This window comes from Aythya ferina, assembly GCF_964211825.1.
Source record: "Aythya ferina genome assembly, chromosome: 1".
NCBI lineage: Eukaryota > Metazoa > Chordata > Aves > Anseriformes > Anatidae > Aythya > Aythya ferina.
The window spans coordinates 30,932,648-30,959,822 of record NC_140296.1 but is presented as its reverse complement, the minus strand read 5'-3'; the positions used below and the strand labels follow the sequence as shown (position 1 = coordinate 30,959,822).

The window sequence follows — 27,175 nt, the reverse complement described above, 5'->3', positions numbered from 1 at the left end:
TTGATGACCAAAGTAAATTCTGCACCAGAGGCAAAGCAACATAACATCAGTGACTGTCTCCAGCCCACCTTCCCTTTTCTGTTGTTTACTGAATGTAGCCTTGATGGGAACTTGATGATCTTAGCAGGTACTTTTCATATTTTCTAATACACTTCCTCTGCTTCAGCACCAGAGGTTGTTGCTGGGTCACGTGAAAGGGTTTCATGTGGGGTGTCAGTTTACAACATGGGGAAATCCTTCCCTTTAGCACCCGTCCATACACATTCCTGCATCATGTGACATGATCAAAAAAAAAAAAAAAAGAAGGCTGTATTATTTCCCTGTTGTGTGGAGTTTCGGTGGTATTTTCCTACTCGTTTACATTATATCATTGGAATCGATCACCAGTTTCCTCAAACTTTTGCTAAGTGGCAGGTAGGACTCACCGGTTGGTAAGTTTTCTCACACTCTAATTAACATGCTTGTTGCTGCTTGCTGTTTGTTTTGCTCTTCAGAGTGGGCAGTCACTCCTCTTCCTTCTGCCTGCAGAGTGCCAAAGCCCAAAGTTCCCGTCTTAGCCCCACACCCATCCTCGGAAATGATTGATATGGGTTTGGCGGCGTGCTTCTGCACTGGGAGCTGGGAGAGCCTTATGTAAAGAGCACAAAGTGCATTCACTGAGCTATTCCCCGAAAATCATAAATCATTCTCCTACTGTCTGTGTTTGCTCGTTAAGGGGAAAAAATGCCCTGAGATCAAGCTACTACTGTTCAACGTCACTGTACCAAGAAAAATCCGCCTCAACAGGCTTCCAGGATTTGCTGGAACTAGACACTTTTATAGAAAGCTGCATATATTTCCTTTTTCATATCTTGGATAGAATGCTAATAGTTTAGAGAAGACAGTAACTTTTATTTCCCTGTTTCTGTTGATTTTTTCCCTGATGAGTTTTCTCCTGGTGAAGTAGAATTCACTAGTAAAATGTTTGTGCCTTTCTTATTTTTATTATCTATCTGTTAAATATTACAATTCTAAATTTGGAATGCTGCACATGGGAAAATTTGTAAATGCTGTGCGATACAAAGTTCTGTTTAATCAGAAGTGTGCCAAATGCATTTCATCCTGTAAAAACTTAGCACACTAAACAACCAAATGTACATTCCAGCTGTACTCAGTGACTAAACTTCTACAAATTCGGTGAAGATAGACAACAAAGCCTCAAAGTTGGGAAATGAAATTTGCTTAGGTGTCCAGGTAGTTGAATTAATGCACAAATAGTATGTTTATGTGGGATAAGAGCCCTCAGCTGGCATTTAACTGGGATGGTGATGCAGGATGACATTAGCAGTTGGAGCTTATATCCTCTAACAAGTTATTTCAGAGATGGAGCAGACTTCTTGGAAGACAGTGGCCTTCATTTACAACATTTACAAATACAACATTTGTATTTAAGAGTTCATACTCCATGTGGTTGGAAAAGCATAAGTAAAACGGATTAAGGACTGACTAACACATTCCCACAAACAATTGTCAAAGAAGCTGCAACATATAAGGGGGTATTCACACTAGGACTCTGCAGACATATTTATTAGGGCCAATACTAATATTTTTATTTGATACGGAATATAAGATAAACTTAGTTCCAGTATAATTGCTAATGAGAGAACGGTTGTAAATAGCATAGACATACACAGCAAAATAAAATGGTTGAATTTTTTCTATATTTTGTGGCAAGAAAACTGAGAAACACATTTGATAGCTGAGATACCTTAAAAATATTAAGGACTCCAGTAAACAAGATCATGAGCTTTCTTGGGAAGAACAGAGACAAAAGGAGTATTAGAAAGTTTAGGCTTTGGATGATAGGAAAGTCTATGTAGGAGAAGGAAACCTTTCCTCTGCATAGAGCTAACTGGAGTATTACATACACTTCACGTGTTCACCTTTGTTAAACGATTCTAAACCAGTTAAAAAGATGTGCAAATAAGCATGGAAATTTCAATGAGATACTGAAATTTACTGAGAACAGGTTATAAAAATAATACAACAACAACAAACAGGTAAAATGTAGGCCTAAGTTATTTACTAAGTTATTTATTTTGATATTAATGAAATGTCTTGGAAGTGTGTTGATACAGAGAAATTGCCTATTACCCAGAGAAATAATAATGAAAATTTTTCTTGGACAAAAAGAAAAATAAGGTGTGAAATTTTCATTAAGTTAGAAGGTTTGGATTGTTGTCTAGAGTAGTTTTAAACTGGTAGTAAAGCACAATGTCAAACTGTGACATTATAACCATGTTAATACAATAGTAAGCATCAAAGTAATTTCTGTTAATTTACTTTGTGTAGCTGCTAAGAAATGTATCTTCATGCACTGGTTGTTCTGGTACAGAAATAATTAGAAACTGACTGTGAAAGCAGGACAATGTAATGTCACCTTAATACCAGCAGGACAATGTCACCTTAATACCCTGGGTGAGAATTTTGGATATTGTACCTTTCTGGGGGATATACATTAAGATTAAGCTCTCATTCAGATTTGACAGTCAATAACTTTGACAGGCTTGAACAATTTAATTCAGTAAGCAGACAGTGATTTATTTATTTTTTAATCATTTAGTGGAGAGAAACTACCTGCTATAAAGTACACTTACTTGACTGCATGGCTGAATAAATTCAAATTTGAAATGATACTAAACAAATAAACAAAAAGAACAGTTAATCACTGAAACTAACAAAAACGCAGTAAATTCTCAAATTCTCTAGAGCCCTTTCTGGAAGATATGCATGAATCAAATATTAGCTGTTTAGCTGTGCGTAGGGAAGACAGTTGTTATTGTTTCAGTTATGTGCAGCATAAATGACCAAAGTTCTGTTGGTGCTTTCTGGATGGACTTAGAAGCAATGAATGAATGAGTCACATCAGAACAGAAAGGTAACTAAGATTGGGGTAAATTTTCTGATGTCTCTCTTTGTCTTCGTTTAAAATAAATCAGATTTAAAAGTTCTAACCAATCAAATTATTCCTATCACATTACAGTTACTATAGCATAGGATATTGAGGGTTTTATTTCTACATTATTGTGTTAAGGAAAGTAGCCTGTTCCATAAAATCATAGAATGGCTTGGGTTGGAAGGGACCTTAAACATTACCTAGTTCCTTCCAGCCCCCCAGCCATGGGCAGGGACGACACCCACTAAATCAGGTTGCCCACGGCCTCATCCAGCCTGGTCTTGAACACCTCATCACTGGTCTCCACCTGGACATGTAGCCATTGGCCACCACTCTCTGGGTGCAGACTTCAAGCCAATTCCTTACCCACTGAATGGTCCACCCTTCAAATCCTTCTCTCTCCACTCTGGAGATCAGGATGTCATGTGGGACTGTGTCAAAGGCCTTACAAAAGTCCAAGTAGATGATATTGTTTGGTATTCCCTTGTCAACTGATGCAGTCACTCCACCATAGAAGGCCACCAGATAAGTCAGACATGACTTGTCCTTGGTGAAGCCATGCTGGCTGTCTCATATCCCCTCCTTGTCCTGCATGTGCCTTAACATTGCTTCCGGGAGGAAATGTTCCATGATCTTCCCAGGCACTGAGGTGGGGCTCACAGCTCTGCAGTTCCCTGGGACTTCCTTTTGACCCTGATTTAAAATGGGAGTGATGTTTCCTTTTTTCCAGTCACCAGGAACTTCACCTGACTGCCAGGACTTATCAAATAGGATGCAAAAAGGCCAACTCCATCAGCCCATTCCTTCAAGACCCTGGGATGTATGGCATCAGGCCCCACAAACTTGTGCCTGTTCAGATCCACCAGGTGGTCTCAAAGCAGCTCTTTGTTGCAGTGGGAGGGACTTCGATGCCCCAACCAAAGCTTGCCCAGACGTTCTGTGATTCAAGATGTTGGAAGCCTGAAAGGCAGTGCAGACTGATGCCAAGAGGTTGCTGAGTACCTCAGCTTTCTCCATGTCTGTTGTTACCTGTTGTCCCCTCTCACCCATCAGGGGGGACACGCTCTCCTTGTCCCTTCTTTTCTGGCCAACGTACCAAGAGAATCCTTTCCTGTCATTCTTTGCATCCCTTGCCAAGCTCAGTTCCATCCATTCTTAACCTCTTTAGTCTTAACCTCCAGTCTTAACCCCTTTAATGAGCTCATCTGCACTGGTGAGCACCAGGCCCAGTGACACTTCTCCTCCAGTTGGGTTGTCTCATACCTGGGCCAGGAAGTTATCCTCAACACACTCTGGGAGTCTCCTGGATTGCTCACAGCCTGCTGTGGGGCTTCCCCAGCTCACAGACAGGTGGTTGCAGTCCCCCGTCAGGGTGAGAGCATGCGAGCATGATGCCTCTTGTAGTTGAAGCTAGAAGGCCTCATCAACAGACCACGCAGCCTGCGGTAGACCCCAGCCACAAGGTGTCCTTTATTGTTCCAGTCCTTAACTTTTACCCACAAGTTCTCAACCTATCTGTGGCTGCTTCTCAGAGGCATCTCTCTGCAATCAATCCATTCCCTAACATAGAAGGCTACACCCCTGCCCCTCCTTCCCTGCCAATCTCTTCTGAAAAGCTTATAGCCCTCTATTCCACTGTTCCAGTTGTGTGATTCATCCCACCGTATTTCCGTGATAGCTTTCTAATTGTGTCATCCTGACAATGCCGTGGTTTCCAACTCCTCCTGTTTGTGTCCGATTCTGCGTGCGTTGGTGTGGAGGCACTTCAGCTGGGCTATCAGCTGCATCACCTTTTCAGAGGAACCCTTCCTAATTGCTTTGGGACAGTTCCCAGGTGTTTCCCTGTTGTTTCCTAAAGTGACAATGCTCTCAGGTTCACTTCCGTCACTCAGAAGTACATCCTCTTCCCCCACCACATCTAGTTTGAAGCCCTGCTAATACACTCTGCCACCTTGCTGCCCAGAACACTCTTATCCTACCTGGTTAAGTGTGCCCCATCCAGTGTCAGCAAGCCTGGTCTGTCTGAAGAGTGTCTGAGATCACAGAACCCAAGACTCTGAGCATGGCACCAGCCACGCAGCCAATAGTTCACTTGATCCATTTGTCTCCTTCCTCTTGGGTCCCAGTTTCCAACTGGGAAGACAGAGGTGAACATGAACTTGCACTCACGATCCCTTCAACATCTTTCTGAGGGACATAAAGTCCCTTTTTGGTATTTTGGAGCCTCTTTATTCCAAGACTCATTTGACCCTACATGTAAGAATAGGAATGGGTGCTAGACTTCTGGCCTCACCAAGCCTGGTAGCCTCTTTGTAATATCACAAATGCGGGCCCCAGGTAGGCAGAAAACCTCTCCAGAGAGATTATCAGGATGGAAATAGTAATTTGGCTGATAAAGTCATGAGGGAAAACAACCATGCCAAACTAACCCGAGTCTAACAACTAAAGTTGAGAGAGAGCCTTCATGAGTCAGTATGTTGCTTCAAATCACTTTATATTAAATAAAATACACAGGTAAATATAAGTATCCATGAATATATGAGTATCCAAAGGAAATTAATATTAGCATTTCTTTTTAATGTTTGCTTTCCTACACTGACAACATATAGGCAGTTTAACAGTTTTAATAGTAAACAGTTCGCTAAAATCTCCATTTTCTATTCAGGTGTAAAGATACATTTAAATTATGTAATACAATACCTCAAATAAAAAGCTAACTACATTCACAGAACAGATAAATGTTACAGGTTACAACCAGACAGGACTATTACCGTAAGTGTAAGAACAGACAAAGTACTGTAAATTCCTCAAACGCCAAGCACATAATAAAAACAAGGCAAAGAAAAATATCCACTACTCACTATTTTAACAAGAGCTTTTAATATGTGGTCATTTATGTTGAGAATAATCTCACCTAATATTCAGCACTTGGGTGTTAGATGACTAGTATTAGTTCAGATCCTCTGCTCTGTCAGTTCCTCTAAAATCAATGATCTGCAATGCATTACCGTCTCTAGATGGCAAATTCCATTTTAAAAGCTGTCTGGAGCTTTTAAAAGCTCCTCATGTATTCATTCCTCTTTACTAACTACTTGGGAGACATATGTTTGTCAGTTGAAATCAGCCTGTTTGTACCCCACATCTGAATACACTTGTTGCCAAGCCTTTTATAGCAGGAAAGCCTATGTCCACCTTGTCCCCCACACAAGGACATTCTGGCAGACACAGGGCAAACGGGCTGTGATATCATCTATATGAATTTCCTGCTCAGCAAAATATAGGCCATCAGAGCTTTGATAGCCCAAGAAGGCAAATATATGCTGATACTGTTTTTTCTGTAGGAAAATAAAAGTAGATCTCAATCTTCAGAGATCTAATCAAATAAAAAGGAACTCTTCAAATGTTATTTGTTTGACTTTAAATGAGTTTTAAAATAAAATTTGCACATATTTTGTAAACACCTGACAATATTGATAACATATAATTATTGATAAGATAATATTGATAATATTTATATTCTTCTTCTGGCCTCTGGCCACAGTTACAAAAAAAAAAAAAATGTTATTCCAAATATTCCAAAGCATTACAGATTGAGCTCTGCTTAGTCTGGGCCACACAGTTAAAATGAGAAAAGCTTAAATAAAAAAAAAAAAATAGATAGATAGCTATTGGACTACTTCACTGTTGTAGCATTCCCAAAAGAAAAGAAAACAAACAAAAACCAGCCTAATCTGTCTGGAAAGTATTACCCACATTATTGTACCCCCTTGTAGCTTCATTAGGTTATGGTTATGGTTACTCTATAACTCCACTACTCCAAGACACTTTCTTAGTTCTGCTGCTTTTTTCTCCATCTGCTGAATGTTCCAGTGCCATTGTCTTTTATTTGAATGGAGTTTGTTCAGCTGGCAATGCAAACGTTTTAGAATAGCATCATATCTCTTATTCTGTACCTGATAAAATAGAATAAAATACACATCAAATGTTTTTTCAAGTAAAATTGTATTTACAGAGGTGGGTTCACCTCACCTAACTGTGTAAGTGTGGATTCTGACATTTGACTGTGTCATTTCATGATGACTTTATAGATACCGAAGAAACACAGAAACATCTAAGAAGCCACTCACCTGATTTATTGCAGTTATCTGCTTTAGGATAGTATCAGTCATCTGCTTTAGAGCAATATCAGTCATGTCTCTTTCTCCCAGAAATAAATAAATAAATAGATAGATAGATAGATAGATAGATAGATAGATAGATAGATAAAAAGAAAAGAAAAAAAGGCTGTTTCCCACTAAGAGCTTAGGTGACGAGTTCAGTGTAGAGACCTGGTTTGTAGATGTTTAACAAAATAAATCCCACCCAAAGATTCATAAGCGAGCATCTTAGAGCTGTGGCAAGACTTTGTACGTGGACCACTTCAGGTTCCAGAGTAAGAGGTGAGAAAGGATGAAATTTTCATTCTTTGACAGCTGTGCTTGTGTATAAGTTGGAATACAAATGAGGTAACCTAAACGTAGTAGCACCTTCACTGTTGCAATGCACTCAGAAAGGTATTTTTTGCTTAGTAAGGCAAAACTCTAACAATTCAGTACCATATCAATTTTGCCCTCAATGCTGCATTATTTTGAGAAGTATTGCTCCCACAGGCAACCCTGTAGAGATTTGCATTCTGAAGTGTAAAAATGTGAGATATTTATTGTAATAAAAATGTAAATATTGCCTATTCACTTAAGGAAAATTGGCTTCAATCTAATTTGAATGATATTTGAGTGGTAGTATTTAACTCTTCTTACGTCTGCTTGTTGAAACATTATGGTTTATTAATTCCACACATGACAGCATAGAGCTGCAACGGAATTACATTGCCAGTGACTTCTGTAAGTCTCATTGCTTACATTTCACATATAACTAAGTAACTTCTTCACTTTTGTTTCATTAATTACACTGCCCTGTTTTACTGGTGATGGGCTGCCTGGCTCTCCGCTATAATCCTTCACAACTTTTCTAGGGATGCAGTCAGATTCGGTCATCCAAAGGAGTGCTTGCCAGATCTGAACATTACCAAGGACTACGTCACACAGCTTTGAAACATTTATGACCAATATTATCCACACTTCTTAGAAATGTGTCTCTAGCTTCTTTGCTGGGAATTGTCTGGAACATCCACTAAGACGAGGAGCACTCATATGCTTACTGAAAACCAGAGAAGAGGACTTTGCTCTTTTATTAGGCATCGTGTACGTGTAAGTTAATCATTAGAAAATACATTGTCTGGGCACTTGTGGAATCTCCACCACTGGAGTCCTTTAAGCATAGGATGGACAAACGCCTGTCAAGAATAATAAAGCTGCACGATGATGTGGGGAAAAGAGAGCAGTAGGAAAACAGACATTCGTTAGAGCTTTTCTTTTCTAATTAATTAATATTACAACCTATTTTCTATTATTTGTGGTTGTCTTGTAGTAGTTACTATGACTGAATCGTCATCTCTACAGAAGTAATCACCCTCATCTATTGACCTTTCCCTATCCAAACCTGGGAATTGGCTAGGCTTATTAAGAGAGAGGTATTGGGGCTGTGATTTAGGAAAGAGAATGAGACATGGCCTACAGAATACTTAGACATTCACTGCTACCCCTGTTATAACAGGGATGCTTCCCCTGTTTAGAAACTAAGTGTACAGCATACGAATTAGCCATGTCAGAGCACAGACTTTCCTTGGAAGAAAGGAACCTTAAGGGACAAATTTCCTTGCAGAAAGATGTTTCTTCCATATTTTCTTTTTAATTTCCAAAGTTCACCTTTTAATGATTCAGAACATCTGCTTTAGAAAGGCATTCCAAATCACATTCCTGGACAATATGTTTACCTGGGGAAATTTTTGTGGGAAACCTGAGATAACACTTAGGCAAAGTGGGAATTCAGTCCATGCAGCTTGAGTACTACCTCTCACCATTGCTTCAACAGGAATTCTGTAGGCATTGAAGTATAGGGCTGTATAGGGGCAAACTTTGACGAGTGCTTAAAATCATTGCTGAATCAAGGCTCCAAGAAACTCTACAGCAACAACAAACTTCTTAACCAGACATAATGATTTCCTTTATCTGAAGGCTCAGAAACCTGGAAGCTCACATCTTCTCTGCAAATTTATGAGGGGAGGCCAGTTACTCCTGGCCCAAGCACTGCAAGAAGCTGAAAATCCATGCAAGATGTAAAAGTACTATGACAAACTCTGAAGCCTTGAGGTGGGGTCAGTTTGTAGATTGACACCTGGCTTTTGAGGTGTGACCTACCCTACATGTCTACAATCATGTTTTGATCATTAGAGACCTATAGTATTATACATACTATAGAAGTCCAGAAAGACTAGGTTACGTGGCTCACCTGTAGGTGCCATGAGCACCTACATTTGGCCAACTGATCTCTTGACTTTATTAATTGGACTGACTACACCTCCATTGATTATAATGGGAACTGACTTGTGCAGCCACTTACACTGAGCCAACCACTTTTAGGTGTCCTGAGCCAAATCCCAACCTTGCAGCTCAGTGGATCTTCATCCACATCTCCAATACCTCCCTTTATTCACATGCTTGCACTAAGTATTCTTTCCTGGCTTGTGCTGAGGGCTGCTGGGTATTAATGTTTCTGCTTGTTCATTGTTAGTTTGTACATTAAAAGTTGGACTATTTTCTAGAGAACTCTTAATAGAAAATAATACCCTGAAACATTTGATTTTTAATCCTGCGTCCTTCTGAGGCAGAAAGATCTTATAATCCAAACAACTGAAAAAATACATTAACCTTCACTACTTAATTGGTTCTGATAACAGAACAGAACATTATTTTTAGGCTGCCTAATTTCAGCATGGATTTAGAGAACTTTATTAGGAAGCTGTTGCCTTGGTAATAAATTATTTTTTCAGACGCTGAATAGCAGAGACTAAAGTGGCTGTGCTTTGCTCTTCAGTTTAAAAATTCTCTGCCATTTCCCATAACACAAGTGATAATTCTTTTTTTCTCCGGCATTTTACAATGGCAATAGAGCTAACCCCAGTTCTGTTAATCTTTATATTATCAAGCTTTTATCATTACATTTTGTGGAATTTATTTGAATTAACAAGATAAATGATGTGAAACTTCCAAACTAAAACCCATGCAGACATGCAAAGTATTTTAGTATAGAACAAAACATAAAATAGAGTTCAATTACCTAAAGAGAGAAGCATTTAACTATTTATCAGAATTTTATCTTGTCAGCTACATATTAGCTACTCTGTTATCTTTAATTTAATGTCAACTCAAATTAGAGAGATTCATTGGAAAACCATTTTCTTGGTGCAATTGATTCTCCCATTAATGTGGTATCAGGAACCATGAGACAAGTCATGAACAATCAAGTCAGTAGTGAGATTTAAAATATTTCAAAAGTATTACAGAAATAACAAAACAGACATCTTACTTTACTACCATTCAGTGACACCTTTCATTTCAGAACTTCATTCCAGAAGTTAAAAGCTGAACTCCTTCTTGGGAGACTTTACAAAAAATGTCCGTAGCTTTATTTTATCTCACAATAACAATTAAAATCTGAACGTTAGAAAGACTAGCAATACCAAGAACTTAAGAAAGCACAGTTACTATGTGTACTTGAATAATGTATGGCCAGCAACCCTGTATAAAGTACTCCAAATTTGATCTGCACTATCCACCTTTTATCAGAGAACTGCAATTATATTTTATTGAAATGACTCACCTCGATTTCTTTTCTAAGCTTAGCATGCATTTTTTTTTCTTCTTCCAGCAAATCTGTTTTTTTATTGATGAACTCTTTCACCGATGTGATCTCCTTTTTTAAAAGTGTAATTTCTTCCTGCAGGTTTAAAACAGAGAAATCCCCTTGTTTAAAAGGTTGCGAAATACATCTTATTACAACTGCCACCTTTTAACAGACTCACTTCATTAATAAAGGTGAGATAAATATCTTTATTACACAATTGCACATTAAAATAATCGTTAGGAATTAAATTAATAATTTAAGAATCATAATTAAAATTGATTATTAAAATACTTAATAATATGGTTTTATGTACTTTAAAAGATACTCTCTTGCTCTAAAATATACAAACAACTGTAACAACACAGAAATCTGAATTCATTTGTGTGCTTATATTTTTGTTTTAAATTTAATTTACTGCAAAATCAGTGAATATTTCCTGTAATATTTGAGATAGTTTTCTTTCTCACAGGCAAATACAATGTTTATAGTCTTCATGTATTGAGATTTTAAAAGTTGCCTGTTTTCATCATTATACTTGAATAAAGTAACACCACGTTTTCAATAACACAAGTTGCATCGTGGTGGCAATTTGTGACTTCATTTCAAATTCATATGTGCTTGCTCACAGATTGGCAAAATTTTGTGGTGGGGACTTCCAACATTTTAGCATGTAATAAGTCTTGCAATTAGGCTCTAATAAGAACAGCCATGTTAGACTGAAACACCAAAACAAATGAATGCTTTCTGCCTCCTCCTTCTTATAATCTTCTTATCAAATCTACCTCCTGTAGGCAAACAGCTCAAATGTAGTTCATTATCTGACAACAAAGTTAAACGAGAACTATGCTCTTAGATAAAAAGTATAAAAACATGGCTATATTCCATTGCCGAAAAGTGAACACTGAAAAGTGTACATGTAACTTTATCCAACAACCCACATAATCCCACAAATCACTTGGCAATGATAAACTTTAATTTATAACCCTGTAATTATTTTCTTAGCTGAGTTCATTCAATCTCATAGAATGAAGACTTTAAAATAATATGCAAGTAACTGGGGCTGATGATTTTTTTACTGCAGACTGATGTCTTAATTTCTTCAATTAATTTATCCTTTTAAATGATTCTCTATTCCCCTAGTCAATCCATCGTGGATGTAAACTTATTAGACAAAATAATCATACTAAACTATGCCAAAATTAAATCAATCAAAATGAAATCAGTCAAAGAGGAAATATAGTACCTGCACTTGTTTTATAAGAGAGCCTTCTGGATTCTGGAGATCATGCATTAACTCCTCTTTCTTTGTCTTCAGCTCTGTGACGATGGCTTTCTTATTAGCAAGCTCAATCATAACTGGCATTTTACTTTCCATCTCCCAAAAGAGATTTTTATGAGCCTTTATTTTTTCCCGATATTCAGTATTTCTTGCAAATATCATCTCATACTCTTCCTGTATTGTTTCTGCATCAAACCTCAGCTTCATATTTTCAAAATATAGGGCTCTGACTTGGGCCTCCAGGTTTTCGCAGTGATATTTTGTCACTTCTATGGCATCGTCTTGCAGATGTATTTCCCTTTCTGTTGTTTTTGTTTCTAACAGGATAGAATTCATTTCTTTTTCTAGTTCCTGAAACTTAGCCTGTAAAATATTTCAGCATTCACTTAAGAGCATTTTTATTTGAGAGGATACCAGGTATCAAGTTAAGCATTGTAATTTATATTTCTTTAACAGAAACTTATCCTCACTTTCTTAATGGGGTTTGAATTAAAGATATTATTTCCTAAAATCATCACCTTAGAGGCATAATGGACAAATATCTTGGACTTCTCGCCTTAGACTGAGCCTAAAATATGAAATGAAGTATTCAAATTACTTTGATTTCCCCATATTTACAAGATACATAGTACTTGATGGACCAAACCCAATCTTAAAGTTTGTTTAACAGAATCTCTTTTTAAAAATCAGACTAAAACAACATGGTACCAAACCCACAGTTCCAGGAAGCAGTACTTCATGCCGTCATAAGACGGGAGGGTTGAATTGCTGCCTCAGAAATGTTTGTCTCTGTTGACTACAGAGGTAGCCTAGATGACTAATATGGGTTTAACATCTGATTTGTAGGTGATGCAAGTTTGCTGTGGTGAATCCCACCCTAAGTAACATCCAACTATTGTGTATTAAGTGAGAGAATGTGCACTGTGACTTATGCTGCCTATTATATTTTCTCTAATGGAAGCATTATGTGTGCCATGAAGTATCCTATTCAATGCTTTGAACAGAATAAGGCATTATCAACTGTTAAGAACAAAATGTTTCTGCATAACTTTTAATTTGGAAATCCTGGGTTACAGTTTTAGCAGGATCAGTATCACTGCCACAATTTACTGGAGAAAAGACTTTCAATTTTAGAAATTACGTTTTACATATCTACTGTGACACATACACATGGGAATAGACTGGAAGATGAGCAAGCAGTTCCACATTCAGTTCCCAACTATTTTATTTAGTTGTTCTTCTAACAATAATGTTTGTATAGAATTTCCTAATGTTTGTGTAAGAAAAAGAAAGATGTTGGAGAGGAAGATATGAATACATGAATTATCTAGGACTCTAAAGTTCTGTGGGTTTTTGAAAACTGAAACTCTTGTTTTAGTTGCTTGATCACAAGTTAATTGTTACAACACCATCATATTATGTCACAGTAATATTATTAGGTATATATATTACAGTATATTATTAGAAGAAATCTTCTTGCAAGGTGTGGCCAGTTATTAGACCTTCCTAACCAATAAAAGTCTCCACTGCTCCTTCAGAGAAGTTATCTTTGTGCAAAATTTCAAATACCAGTTATTTCAGTTATCGGTTGTTTCAGTTGTAGAGCTATTTGCAGATGTTATAATAAGATTTCCTTTTGCATTCTCTCATGCTCAAAATCATCTTAACACTATTGTGGTTTTCCTCATACTTAAATATATGTCTCTTGACAGACATTTGGTCTCAGAGTTTAAATGACAATTGAAGGCTTAACAAATTCTGTGAGAGATTGTAACAGAAGTGATTATTTAGTCTTCAGTAATACTACACAAATCTAATGTTTAACAAAATAATTAAAAAATAAAAATAATTAAAATAAAAATGGTATTTAACGACTCTTTAGGACATTCACTAAACATGCAGAGAAAAAATACTCTGCACAAAGAAAAAAAAAAGTAGTCTTTACACTAAGAAAAAATGATAGTTTTGGAAAACCTGACAAAAAGGATGCTTTCTTTTTTTTTTTTTTTTCCATTAATTTCTTAGCTAATCAGCATGAAAAATACAAAAAGCTCTAACTTTATATTGATTATTTAATGTTTTGGCTGTTTCAGATTTTTTTCTCAAAATAATAATAAATAAAAACTTCTGCTAAAACACTCTAATGAAGTCTTAGCTAAGGAGTAACCTTCCAAATAATGATGCACATGCAGTTTCAGCAAGGCTTAAATAACACACAGAGGAATAGAATAGCTGCCTTACGCTTACTTAAATGCAAACAGTCAGAAAAAAAATGTACAATCACCTTATCTTGTTCCCAGGAATACTTCCTGAAATAATTAATAAATTAAATTAATTAAACTCTTCTAAAGAAAGCTTATTACCTGTAATTGGAAAAGAACTGCTTTGTTTTTTTCTATCTCTGATGACTGTAAATGCTGCTGCTCTGCAACGTGTTTTACCACTTCAGTTAGTGACTGATAATTCTGCTTGGCCATTTTACACAAGAGCTGACCTACAAAGACATGAAAGAGAAGCGAATTGTGTTATCAACATTTTATTTAATTGCTAACTGTTAATGTAAGAGTACAATAGTACGAGTACAAATAGTAAGGACATCCTGATACTAAATTTTGTTTAGCTACATATACATAATCCTATACGCTCAGTTTGCTTTTGTTCATTTTTTATTACCAAGAGGTAAAGAGGTTGCCAATGGGTACATGCTCAGAGACAATGACTGAGAATTAGAACTCTCACTTCAGAGTTTTATACCATAAAATACTACAGTGTTCTTCTGGCTTCTGCAACGAACAGATCCTTACTTTTTTAATCACATAAACACGGAATCACAGAATGGGTGAGGTTGGAAGGGACCTCCAGAGATCATCTAGTCCAACCCCCTGCTTGAGTAGGGTCACATAGTGCATGTTAATGTAGTCATCTTAAATGCAATTTAGAGCACTTCTTCATACTTAGCCTGAATATTTATATTATTGCAGTTACCATACTGCAGCTGCGTATTAAATATACCATATTTCAGCTGTGTATTAACTATTAAACTATCCTTAATTTATGACAGAAAGCAAACGGAGAAAGCTGTCGCACTGGAAGCCACAAACCAGTTTCACAAAGAAATCCCCAATGACTAGGTAACATTTAGTACTATCCTGGTATCACTTCAGATAGCATAAATTAATGAAGATAATCTGTATTGTAATAGAAAGTGAAACTAAACTGTGTTGAAACCATGCAAATGTGACTTGACACAAAGTGCACCTTCGGTATGTTAGGTGGCACACAGATGAACTGCAAGTTGGAAGGCTTGGCCAGGAAACCGCCTTTATCATTTCGAATTTAGGGCTGTCGATACTGTCGTGCGGCCATTCCTCATTTATCTCCTCTACCGTGCTCCCCCAGCACCTTCAGCACGGAGAAACCCTTCCTCTTGCAGCACAGAACCCCAAACACCCAAAAATCGCAGAGAGGTGAGCAGAGCCAGGCGGCCACCCCACACGCTCCCGCCCCCTCAGGGCGGCTGTAATGGCCGCCCCCACGCCTTCCCGCCCAAACCGCCGGGCATAGGGCGGTGGGGAAGGAGGCGGTGTGAAGGGGGGCAGCCATTGCCGGGGAGCAAAGAGCGCTGAGGGGACGGGGGGAGGGCGGCTGTGCCTGGCAGGAGACGGAGCTGAAGCTGAGGGAACGACGCAGCCCTGTCAGAAATGGAGTTGAGGCTGCACCGTGGGGCTCAGAGGGGAAGGGTGGGCTGGCTTGCCCTGCGGTTGGGGCACGTTTATGTAGCTCTTCGGCGCTTTTATGTACCCAGAGTTAGCGAGCGGCGTTGTATTAAACTGTGTTTTCTGTCATAATTTGTTAGTATTCAGTGTGCACTGCAGAGGACCTGAGCTTTTCTGAGTGCCGTTGAGTTCCAAGAAAAAAAAAAACTAAAATGTTGGAAAAGACCTCCACGATCATCTGGTCCAACCATCCCCCTACCACCAGTGTCACCCATTAAACCATGTCCCTAAGCACCACGTCCAACCTTTCCCTGAACACCCCCAGGGACGGTGACTCCACCACCTCCCTGGGCAACCCGTCCCAGTGCCTGACTGCTCTTCCTGAGCAGAAATGTCTCCTCATTTCCAACCTGAACCTCTCCTGGCACAACTTGAGGCCATTCCCTCTAGTCCTGATGCGCAGTTGTGGACCCATCTTGCCTACACAGATATTCCTCACAATTCCAGGCTAAATAATTTTAGCATTAAATTACACTATCTTTATAATTTAACAGCTCAACTCTGCATATGGTGCATTTACTTCATCCCTTTTATGAGATGGCAGAAGCTCAGTATAATACACCAGCTGGAGAAGTAATCCCAATTTGTCATTTTCAGTATTGTTTTGTATCCTGACAATTTTCAGACCTTTTCTTTATCCTTCTATAGCACTCTGTACTGAAAATAATCCCTGTAAGTCTTTTTTTTTTTTTTTTTTTTTTTTTTTTTTTCTCTCTTTAGTCTGATTAAAGGAAAGAAAAATGCTTTGTTGGTCTCTCTTTGCCGAGCTCCTGCTGTTAATTTTTAATGCCATGCCCTAGTTCAGCCACATTTGACAGTGGGCTGAAAGCCTCAAAGATAACTGCTTTCTGCAAATCTCATGAAAATTAGAAATGTACTTCATGTAAACTTCCTCTGCTGGGCAGAGGAAGGACAAGATAGCCACATCAGTTCCCTTTGGGACTGAATGAGAGAAGAGTTCAGTTCTCATCCCTTTGCCCAGTGTATGCTGGAAGAAAAAACAAGAAGGGAAATGGCAGGGGACTCCAGAGGTATGTCCTGGGCCTGGCAGAAATGTAGGTGTATTTCAGTTTGAAGGGAAAAGAGGGATTGGAGTCACAGAAAAGCAATTTGTAGGAAATCCAACTTTACAAATTCCTCAGTTCGTAGAAAAATTATTATACTTATCATTTCTATGACAATGATTTTAACACAGCTGAGAAAATGTATTTACTATTATATGATTCTTGGACAAACCCTGATACAAATGCCTTGTTCCCCTACTTGCCTTCTGACTGTTGAATTGCCCTGTCAAAACACTGGCTTTTTTCACCAAGCGCTGCAAAATTTCTCGCTGCTCCAAAGAGAAGTTTCCTTCCCCATTTCAGGCAATGGCAGTGAAGACTGGCATCTCTTAACCCCTATCGGAGCCCTTCTGAATGTGCTTTTTCGTGCCTGACTGCTAAATCCTTCACTGGAACATGCCAGCACGCGTGTCTTGCCTTACAGATCTCTCAGAAAAGGAAACTTCTGGTCTGCACAGGTGTTCCCTTAACTTCTCTGTCTTCTTGTTCTGCTTTGGCGTGCCATACGTCTCTGAATCTGCGATTGTGCAAAATGAATGCACTGGCGCGCGTGATGACAGCAGTAAGCTACATGGCAGGGTTAATGCTGCTTCCGGGTTTAGTCCTTAATCACGGTGATGCCTTCAGTACAGTTTGTTATTTCCTGGGGGTAGTGACAGCAACAAAGCAGGGTCTCATCATGAAGAAGAAATACAGGTTCCCACTCCAATCTTACCTAGAATCGGAATTTCCATCTTGTACAAGTCAGCTGCAAGACTGACTGTGCGAAGTGAGATAGATATATAAAGCTGGCAATGTGTGTTTGTAACAGATGATATCTTGCAAGAAGTTAAAAGGGTTGACTGCCTGTTGTAAGTAATTTCTGTGTTTGAAACTCTTGACTTCTAAAAGCTGTGTGTACTTCAATTTTTTAATTTTAAGTGCTGATTTCTCTTTCTTCCACCTTTCCTAAGTACCCTTAAGTTAAGAGAGGCGGAATGTTTTGTTTTAATCCAAGTTAAGAGGTTTTTAAATTGTTTGTTTGTTTGTTTTGCTTTGTTGTTGAAATTTTATTGCAAGTGTGCTCGTATGCCTGTTGATTTGGACTGCTTTAATGTTTTCTCTGGGCATCTCTCTCTGGCATGATGTTAAATATTTCTTTCCTTTTCTGTTTCCCAGAACAATGTCAGTTCTCTGAGTTTCTGTAAGATAAGAAGATCTATAGGACTCACAGATGCAGGAAATTGCCAGCAATCTCGTCTAGACCAACAGAGAATTTTCAGAACTGGACATCTGGGTTTTCTGAAAGATACTTTTTAGATGTCTTTCTGGGCTGTCTTTTCTCTACCACCTGGTTTGACGTCCTTCATAGTTTCTTTTCTATGTTCACTTTGCATTTCCCCTTTTCACTCTTGATCCCCTCCTTACCTTTCCTTGCTTCTCATCATCTGTCATTTTCTTTGATTTTATTTTCTTGAAGCCTGTGCTAGAGAATCTTAGTACTCTCCAAATTTTTGTGCAGTTTCAGGGAGTGAGTGGAATGGCTGACAGGTGGCCTTGGCTTCAAGTTTGTGCAAGTATTTGTCTTACACTGTGTACTGGAACGCACAACTCCTTTATAAGAGCACTTAATGCTCTCTGATGCAGTTATGTGCAGCATGAATTTCCATTTAACACGGAACCTAGAGCGTGTTGCTTAAAACCTGAATAACCATGCATGCATTTCTAATAAGTCAAAGCATTGCTTTGCTTGGCAAGCCCATATTTTGAGACGGGTTTTGTTTGGGGGACTTAGAAAGCAGTCATGAATTTCTATTACGAGTCTAAGCAAATTTACTTCTGACACCAGTGACCTCAGTTGAACACTGTGATGCAAAACTGGAAGGATACGAGGGTGACTCAGCCCCATTGTTCCCTGTGTGTACATCTCAATAATTGCTTCTGTGGATTTTTTGCAATGCATAGACAGCTTATTAGCAATGCAGGCAGCTACCTCTCCCTCAGCAAACACTTTCCTTCCACCCTTTATTTGGTGGTATTTTCATGGGGAAGTGTGAGGACAACAATGAACTCCACTTACTTTCTTCTGGTGACGTATCTGAAGTGGAGCAATAATCTGTTTTTCCACTACACCCCTCTGTTGTACTACCTTTGCTGAGGCTTTTAGCTATAGTTAGGTTGGGACTTGTCATATTCTTACTGACCTCCCACAGAGTCAGGGTAAGGAAAGAAATCTCTGGATTTCCCAAGTCATGATGTTTGATATGAGTCTGTTTCAACACTGTTTCCCTTGCAAGATGTCTTCTCTAAAATCTGTTATCAGTTGTGTGCAAATAACACCCTGAGCAAAATCGAGAGTCATAAATTCCTTGGCAGATGCTTTTATCTGCTGTCCCATTTTGATGCTTTCTGTTCACCTGTTTTGATAGTGGCTAATTAATCTTTGTAAGTGTTCAAGTCGCAGAAAGGAAAACATCATTTTCAGTCAGGATTGTTTTTCTTCCAGTCTGGAGGAAAGAACAATGAAGAAAATAAAGAATGCATTCTGTAAAACCTCCTCTGAATAAACAGCCCAATAAAACAAGGGTCTATGATCAGATATTAATTTGTGTTCATGCACAATTCATTCCTGTGCAGAGAAATGGCAACATTAAGGAATAATCTAAATAATTATGGAGTCTTCCCACTGATGATAAAGCTGAGTCACATTCGTCCCAGATAAGGCACAGTGCTGAGTCTTGAAATAGCCATCTGCTCAGGTTCCCAAAGAAAAGGGATCCAGTCTTATGAGCCAGACCTCTAGAAGTTTTCACTGGGAACAGTGAAAAATCATCAAACACAGAGAAAATAAAATAAGATGCTTTTAAGGCAATACATAAAATATGCTCTCATAGCAGAAAAAGGAAGAAAGAGATAGGCAGGTTTCCAAAGCAGACAGGAAGGAAGTCCAGAAGAGAAGGGGGGAAAATAACAACACAGAAAAATGAAAGTACACCATGAGGCACAAGATAAGCCATGAAGACAGGATGGTTTTGAATAATCTCAGTGCATCTTGATTTCAGAGCAAAGACTGCAGCTAGCATAGTGAGGAAACTGAAACCAGAGGCTGCGCATGGTGTTTTATTGTTTTCATTTGGTTGTGTGTATTTCTTGCATTACTAGGTAAAGTTTCGTTATCCTGTGCTAAGCTCCTGTGTGTCCTGAGAAGAAGAACTGTGCCTAACACATACCCCTCGATGTAGAAGCCAGAAATGAGCAAATTGATACTTTTGGTTATGCAAAAGGGAGAAGTGTAAAAAATCTTGCAGAGGTCAGCAGGAAAGTTGTGGCTGTGCTTTGAGCCCCACAGCCATACTGCCAGGAAGGGTATCAGAAATGAGCTCCACCTCAGCAGTACGTGTGTGAAACGCCCCCAAAAAAATGTTCTAGAAAATCTTCCAGTCCCAGCAAGGTGATAGCATGAAAACCTCCGTCTGATTAGCCTTACAGGAGGTCCGAGCGCTCAGAGGTCAAGAAGATCATTATGTTAATGTGGGGTAATTGAATCAATAAATCTAGTATTTGGGACGAGCCTTTTCTCATTTCTGATCTGGGATAAAACTGAGGTAAGTGTGCTGGTAGGGAAATTTAAATAAATGTAAAATATTTTGCATTTTCTGTAATTTTCTTTTGCTGCAGTACTTTTTCTGCGTTTTCTTTTAAGGCAGTGGAGGATATCCTAAGACAATAATTATAGCTATGTCACCTTATCTACACAACATCACTAAATACTTTATTAAATGCTTTAATAACATAACTCTATGTGTTTGGAGTAATGGCGTCATCTTGGATTTTTTTTTTTGGCTATTTGTAGGAATCTTTAAATTGCCTGGACTATGGTGGAAGCAATACTGATTGATCTGTTCAGCCTCCCAGCCGTCTTGCAGAACAACATCCAAGGACTGCTATGTAGGACGCTGGAAACTATTGAGAAGTGCTCTTCCATCCCTGCTCCATTTATTTATGTCATGTGCTGCCAGGTGCAGGGCAGTGAAGGGAAGGGTGAGCAAGATTCCTTGCTTCCAGCTCTGAGAGACTTCCAGAGTCTGCAGAAAAGACTTGAGGTGGTACGTGCTCTGACTACAGCCGCTGCGTTGTACACCATCAAACAAAGACTTGATGAAAAGGACATAAGCAGCATTAAAATTATTCTCCCTACCTTAAGGAAAGAATTAATGAAAGTATACATAGACCATCTCTTTACTCCAGTCTACCAGTTTGAATTTGAGGATTTACAGGTGGCATCAGATTGTAATAACCTACAGATAACTGAACCTCAGAGTGAAGAGCAAACACTTTCCACACAGGACGTGGCGCTCATCCAAAGTGAGATTCAGACGTACTTGGAAAGCCTGCCGAGTCTGAAGGGGGAGCTCACCATCCTCAAATCTTCCCTGATCCCAGGTAAAGTGGACAGCAGCTAATAGATTTTATGTAGACTGTTCGCAAGCATATTTCTTCAAGGGAATTTCAAAATGGGAAAGATTTGGAAATGTCTTTAGGCAGCAAATATCTCTATCTGGTCCTGTAATAATGTCTGTAAGAGGGAAGGTGTCAAAGGAGATAGAGCAAAAGTCTGTTCCAGACCTGGGGCATGATCAGTGGAAAGAGAAGCCTAGGTTTAGCATTATTACAGGCAGTAAAATCAGTTCCACTCTGTCTGGGGATTACACACTTTGGGAGTTACCATCATATTCTGGAAAGACAGGATGAGAGCTTGGCCCAGTCTTCAGCCTTATGTGCTCCTAATTAATCAGACTCATGTCTCAGTGTCCCTGCCGTGGCATGACCCAGTTTACTGCAGTATGTCTCTCAATTAGTGTAATTATGGGGTCTTCTGATTCAGAGGGAAGCTGAGGGGTTTCCTACTGCAAAAATTTGGAACTGTTTTTCCCTAAAAACAGGTCTGAAATGACCAGAACCTGAAAGGCACGCTAGTTACTTAAAGCCGGCTGCCTTCATTGTCCTTCAAGTTTTTATCTGTGACTTTTGATCACACTCCATAAAAGACATTCTGAATCTCAACTCTGATTATGTCACGGAGCATGTCAGCTACTAAGATAGCAAAAAGCAGTTCTAAGAGTCTCTTTGTTCAGCTTTGCCATGCAGAACCCTCCTCCTACCAAAAAACAAACAAACAAACAAACCCACAGAGATTCTATTTGGTGCACGGGACCACAATAAAGTCTCTACACTGTAAACACAGAAGATTTTTCAAAAACACTAGTTCTTGATCCTCTCAGTGTACTTCAAACAGATGTTTGAGATTGTGTGAAGTCTTGAGAACTAATATTTAATTTGCCACAAAAGCTTGGGAGATGCCACCTTGGAATGTTGCTTTAGAAATAGATTCTCCTTGTCCTCTGTGAGTTGCCTCTTCTCCAGGATTTGCACTACAACTCTATGAAAAGCCAGGCAATAACTGCCAGAACTCCATCTCACTCATACCCCTCTATCTAGACTGTAGAGGATTGTGATTATGAGCAAGAAGGAAACTTAAAATCCTTCAATTTAAATGTCAGAGTTAAATAGGAGGTAAAGCAGCACTCAACTGGTTTGACCAATTCCAATTATCTTCAGTATAAAGCCACATAATATTTGGACTTTTATTTTGTTAAAAGCAATTGTTTGTTGTCTTTTTGCCTTGTCAGATGATATCTTCCTCCATGGATTCACCACAAGGACAGGTGGGATCTCCTACATACCAGCTCTAAGCTCTTGCAATCTCTTCAGCAGTTCTAAGAGGAGGGACCCACAAGTTGTTGTTAAAGAAAATCTCCGCAGGCTGGCTAATGCTGCAGGATTTAACCCAGAAACTTTTCACAGAGTCAAGGTACCATATCAAACACTAGATTTACATAAACTGATCAAATCTTCCTTCATGCATCACTGGCTAAAACTGTAGGCGTTATTCTTATCTTTCTCAGCAAGAACTTGTGAAAGGCAGGCCAATTAGAACATTTACTCTGGCAGTTTATCTGTGGGAACAGCCATCCCAGCTATCAGCCATTTGGTGCAATATGGAGAAGCAGCACTGTTTCTTCCAAGTATATTCTAACATTTGACTTACCACAGGGTAGAACAGTCAGATAAATGATCAGCGCAGATTCTCTTAAAAGGAAATAAACAACACTTCTTTGGTGTCTTTCTACAGATATATCTGCATGTCATTTAAAAAAGGGAATGCCTGATTTCCGTGCAGAGCAGTTGGTGCAGAATAGAGTGTTTTATGGAAAAAAAATTACATTAGTCAGAATGTTTTTTACTGTCTCATCACTGTGCACATTCTGTTTTTGTTTTGACAGACTGATCACGCTAATGCTGTGTGTGTTATGGGAAAGACAGAGCCTGACAGCTATGATGGAATAGTTACGGATCAGAAAGGTGTTACAATAGCAGCTCCAGGAGCCGATTGCATACCTGTACTGTTTGCTGATCCTGTCAGAAAAGTCTGCGGTGCTGCTCATTCTGGTAGGAATTTTAAGTCACAGAAATAAAAATAACTAGAAGACCCCTGTTAAGGGACAAAGAATTAAAAATTAGCAACTGAAGGTGCAACTAGCCTTGGGAATAATTTGTTTCCCAAGCTATGAAATTGTTTGATTTTATAGCTATAATAATAATAATTTATGTCTTTATACATTTATTTTTCTGAGCTGGTAGCCAAAACCAAATAAATCCTTTCTTTGCCCCATCAAACTTCATATGTAAAAAATGTCCTTAAAACCAGAGCCCTCCCCCCAAATCATTTTGAATCAGAAGAAATATTTGGTTGACCCAAACAATGAAAAAACAACTGAATTAGGGATGGTTAGGTTAGGACAACCTGGGGAAATACTTGACCTCAGATTATGCCCAAGCTGTTAGGCTAGAATGTGTATACCATAGTGAAATTTTAGTTTTGGGGCTGTTTTATTAAAAGAAAAAAGATATATTTATGAGGTCAGAGGGAATGTATGGCTTTGATGCTAGTATACACCTTCATATACACACTTTTATATTTGTGAATTTTCATAAGGGGATAAAAACTTTTAATTTTTCTTCAGTAAAGTTGTTTTCTCTCTAGGTTTCTCTAACCTAGTATACTTAGGTTAGAGAAATTAAACGGAACAAGAATTCTACTATGGCTGTCCGGGAGGGAGGGGAATGTTGTGGTTTTTAATGGGGAGAAGGGATGGAAATAATTCTATCCACTCTTGAAAGTTTTAAGGGTTTGAAGTTTTACACTGTTTTGCATTAAACCTCATAGCTGTCAAATATTTCATTCTGTAGTTGCTCCTTTCCTTGCTGCCTCTTCATTTATCTCATCCTGCCTTCCCTGACTCACCACGCTGTTCCTCCAGCCCACACTGCTGCCTTCTCTAAGCATACCTCCAATCTCCAGTCTGAACTCCCACATTCCATCTCCCAAGTTATGGCCCTCATTCCCACATCACATTCCTTCCAAGGTTCTCAGTTATCTTATAGTTTTTCTTGCCTAAATCCTTTTCTTCCTGGCCAGCCCTGCTTAAATCATGTTTAACTTGAACACGTGTTGCTCTGCATACAAATCCAGACAATTAGGTATAAGGTCAAGTCAGTCTTTGGATGTTGAAAAACATAATAAAAGTTATTAGGATATCCTATCCATCAGAATGAGACACTCCCTGTGCAATGCAAAGACCTCCTAGGACTCAAAATGAGACATAAGAACTCAAAGCTCAACTTTCTTCTACTTGTTCTGAACGGTGACAAAGTGTGAAGTCTAAAGCTAGAGACTTAAGCCTCCTTTTTTTTTGTATAATAACAGTAAAAATATTTTTACGATGTTATAAAAATGTGTTTTTCACTGTAACATATTTCTATTATGATGTATTCTCACTGAAGTGTTCCAGGATCAGATGAGCTGTAATATATGTTCTAGCTGCCAAAAATGGGACACATGAAAGAAGGAATTCAGGAATCCTAATCCAAACTCTCCTCTCTACAACTACAAAATGATGACAGCATAATCATATCACATTATCCTATCATGTCACCATATAAAATCATGACAGTTGTTGATGTGTTATTTTTTAATATAGAGAATTGCTGTATCTATTCATTTATACTCTGAATAATAACATGCTTTTAGTTATTATAAAATTCAAGAGAAAACTTACACATTTTTTTCAACCTCTTACTTCTCACAGGATGGAAAGGCACGTTGTTAGGAGTTTCTATGGCCACAGTAAATGCAATGGTATCTGAATATGGCTGTAACGTGAAAGACATCCTTGTGGTCCTGGGCCCTTCTGTAGGGCCTTGCTGCTATAAACTACCTCACGAATCAGCTAAAGAGTTTCACAGAATTGATCCAAAGTGTGTGAGACACTTTGACTCTGCAACTCCCTACATTGATATTAGAAGAGCCACAAGGTAAGTCTACTGAGCACGTTTCCATGACATACACTGTTTTTGTGTTGCACTAGAGATGACAGCAAAAGAACTTGTAGTGTTAATTCCACATTAATTATCAAAATAGAGTATTACCCAGCAGTACTATGGTGAGGGTCCTCACCATCTTAAAGTGCTCTCTAAGTAATGTGCAGAACTGGGTTTCAGATATTATTTTTATTATTATACTGGCTTCTGAAATATAAAAAAATGCTCAAATTATGTATTTTAATGGTTGCAGAAAAGCAATTTTTAAATCTAATATTGGGGAAAAAAAAAAAGTCCCAACTACAATATTGGCACTTGACCAACCTTCAATTGGTACTTGAGGTGCTGTCTGAACGATAGGAATGTAAAGATGTACAACAATTCCTGTTTTCTGTTTGTCTTTCTTAAAGGATTCTTCTTGAGAGTGGTGGGATTCTTCCTGAGAACATCCAAGATGATTCTGTCACAGACCAGAACCAAAATATCACATTCTGTACTGCATGCCACCCTGATAAATTTTATTCTCACTTTCGTGATGGTACTAACTTTGGCACACAGATTGGCTTCATATCAATCAAAGACTGAGATAGTATCTCTTACCCTGGAGTAGTATTTAGACAACAAGTCTGGTGTGTTGACTGTTATCCTGCTCTCCTGGTAGATTTTTTTCCTTGTTTCTTTCATGGACTTGTGATGGAAAGAGTAAACAGGCCTTAAGATTCTTCTGCTTCTTCCATTCCCTGTCATTTTGAAGCAAGAAGAGATGTCTAAGATATGGATCCAATAATTCTTGTGTGAGCCACGTTCCAAAGGAAAAAAGGACAGCTCCCAACAGTAACAGTAAAACACACACACACACAAAAAGCAAGCAAACAAACAAAAACCAACAACAACAAAACCAAAGCCTTCATTATCTTCTGGATGAGTCTTCTGAATGAAGTTAAGGCTGACACTACTGATAAAGGAAAGGAAACCTGTCTTTTTAAGAGGTTGGGTACGCCCATCAGTGTATGTTTCAGCTGAAGGTTAGCCTTAAAAAATGATGTGCCTCAGATTGTTTTTGTTTAGATTAGCTTGAAAAAGAGCTTCAAAGCACTTACAAAAATAACTTGAAATGAGAAGCAAGCAAGGTCCTTTGGGGCAGACATTGTAAACATTTGAATGTTAACTTAAGCATTTTTTGATTGTAAAAAAAAAAATAAAACTAAGACTCAATATAATTTGGTTTGTATGGTCATGTTTCCCTAGGATTTTTTCTTTGTCATTTGTGCTGTACTAATGTCCATTGAGACAGTTTCCACAGTGCTCAGTTATTTAATAAGTACTTGAAAAGGAGAGTGAATTTATCCTCAGTTAATATTACTGACCAATTGCTGACATGTTTCTATCACTAGTAAATTCAAAGTGTGCACTGTTTTCTTATTGCCACAGATATTTGCCTCTAGATGTTGTGCTAGGTGTTGCAAGGCCAGGGTGGATGGGTCTCTGACTGACCCGATGCAGCGGAAGGTGTCCCTGCCCATGGCAGGGGACTAGATGGTCTTTAACCATGGTCTTTAACCCTTCCAACCCAAACAATTCTGTGATTCTCTGGTTCTGTCATTCTGTATGATAGTTGTTGACACACAGACAGTCAGACCTTCCTAATTGATAAGTCCTTTGTTTTCAAGCCTGATAGCGTGCTGGCTGTAGCTTGCACAGTTCCCAAGCACGAGTCCTGGAAGAACTGACTGCAGACGTTATTTTCTATTTTGATTTAAACGGGCTTTACCGATTCTAGGCTGTTTTTGTCCACTAGAGGTCAGTGCTGGCTCACGGTGCTCATCCACCTCTGGCTGCACTGTGTATCTGGGTTTTCAAACAACGCTGCAAAGCACTGTGCAGCACAGCACTTCTGCCAAGTTAGTCTGCTACCTGT

At 38.7% G+C, this 27,175-nt stretch overlaps 2 protein-coding genes across 13 annotated transcripts; one reads left to right on the top strand and one right to left on the bottom strand.

Moving 5' to 3' along the window:
- The first annotated feature begins 223 nt into the window (after positions 1-223).
- On the top strand, positions 224-26,477 carry LACC1 (laccase domain containing 1). 12 transcript variants are annotated; one of them, XM_084530156.1, is made up of 9 exons: positions 224-414; positions 7,947-8,181; positions 10,817-10,908; positions 15,058-15,127; positions 20,669-21,258; positions 22,506-22,687; positions 23,160-23,325; positions 25,026-25,251; positions 25,668-26,477. In XM_084530156.1, the coding sequence occupies exons 5-9, from the start codon at positions 20,691-20,693 to the stop codon at positions 25,840-25,842; spliced, it is 1,317 nt and encodes a 438-aa protein (XP_084386282.1). In that variant the 5' UTR covers positions 224-414; positions 7,947-8,181; positions 10,817-10,908; positions 15,058-15,127; positions 20,669-20,690; the 3' UTR covers positions 25,843-26,477. The 12 variants fall into 12 exon arrangements, with proteins under 12 accessions (XP_084386282.1, XP_084386278.1, XP_084386280.1 ...); XM_084530152.1 differs by lacking the exon at positions 7,947-8,181 and having other exon boundaries at positions 224-431; XM_084530154.1 differs by lacking the exons at positions 7,947-8,181; positions 15,058-15,127.
- Positions 5,417-15,381, bottom strand: CCDC122 (coiled-coil domain containing 122). Its single transcript, XM_084530239.1, has 5 exons — positions 15,255-15,381; positions 14,360-14,490; positions 11,961-12,359; positions 10,694-10,810; positions 5,417-6,888 (listed from the first exon to the last, which is right to left on the bottom strand). Exons 2-5 carry the CDS (start codon positions 14,471-14,473, stop codon positions 6,736-6,738), a joined length of 783 nt encoding a protein of 260 aa, XP_084386365.1. The 5' UTR covers positions 14,474-14,490; positions 15,255-15,381; the 3' UTR covers positions 5,417-6,735.
- Positions 26,478-27,175: the final 698 nt, after the last annotated feature.

What these genes read in the sequence shown, in the direction of transcription:
- CCDC122 (XM_084530239.1), bottom strand. Translation starts at nt 14,473, where the DNA reads ATGGCCAAGCAGAATTATCAGTCACTAACTGAAGTGGTAAAACACGTT. An exon ending in CAGTTCTTTTCCAATTACAG is followed by an intron (nt 12,360 to 14,359) that starts GTAATAAGCTTT and finishes AATATTTTACAG; the next exon opens with GCTAAGTTTCAGGAACTAGA. An exon ending in AGCTTAGAAAAGAAATCGAG is followed by an intron (nt 6,889 to 10,693) that starts GTGAGTCATTTC and finishes CTATTTTATCAG; the next exon opens with GTACAGAATAAGAGATATGA.
- LACC1 (XM_084530148.1), top strand. Translation starts at nt 20,691, where the DNA reads ATGGTGGAAGCAATACTGATTGATCTGTTCAGCCTCCCAGCCGTCTTG. An exon ending in CAAATCTTCCCTGATCCCAG is followed by an intron (nt 21,259 to 22,505) that starts GTAAAGTGGACA and finishes TTGCCTTGTCAG; the next exon opens with ATGATATCTTCCTCCATGGA. An exon ending in AAACTTTTCACAGAGTCAAG is followed by an intron (nt 22,688 to 23,159) that starts GTACCATATCAA and finishes TTGTTTTGACAG; the next exon opens with ACTGATCACGCTAATGCTGT.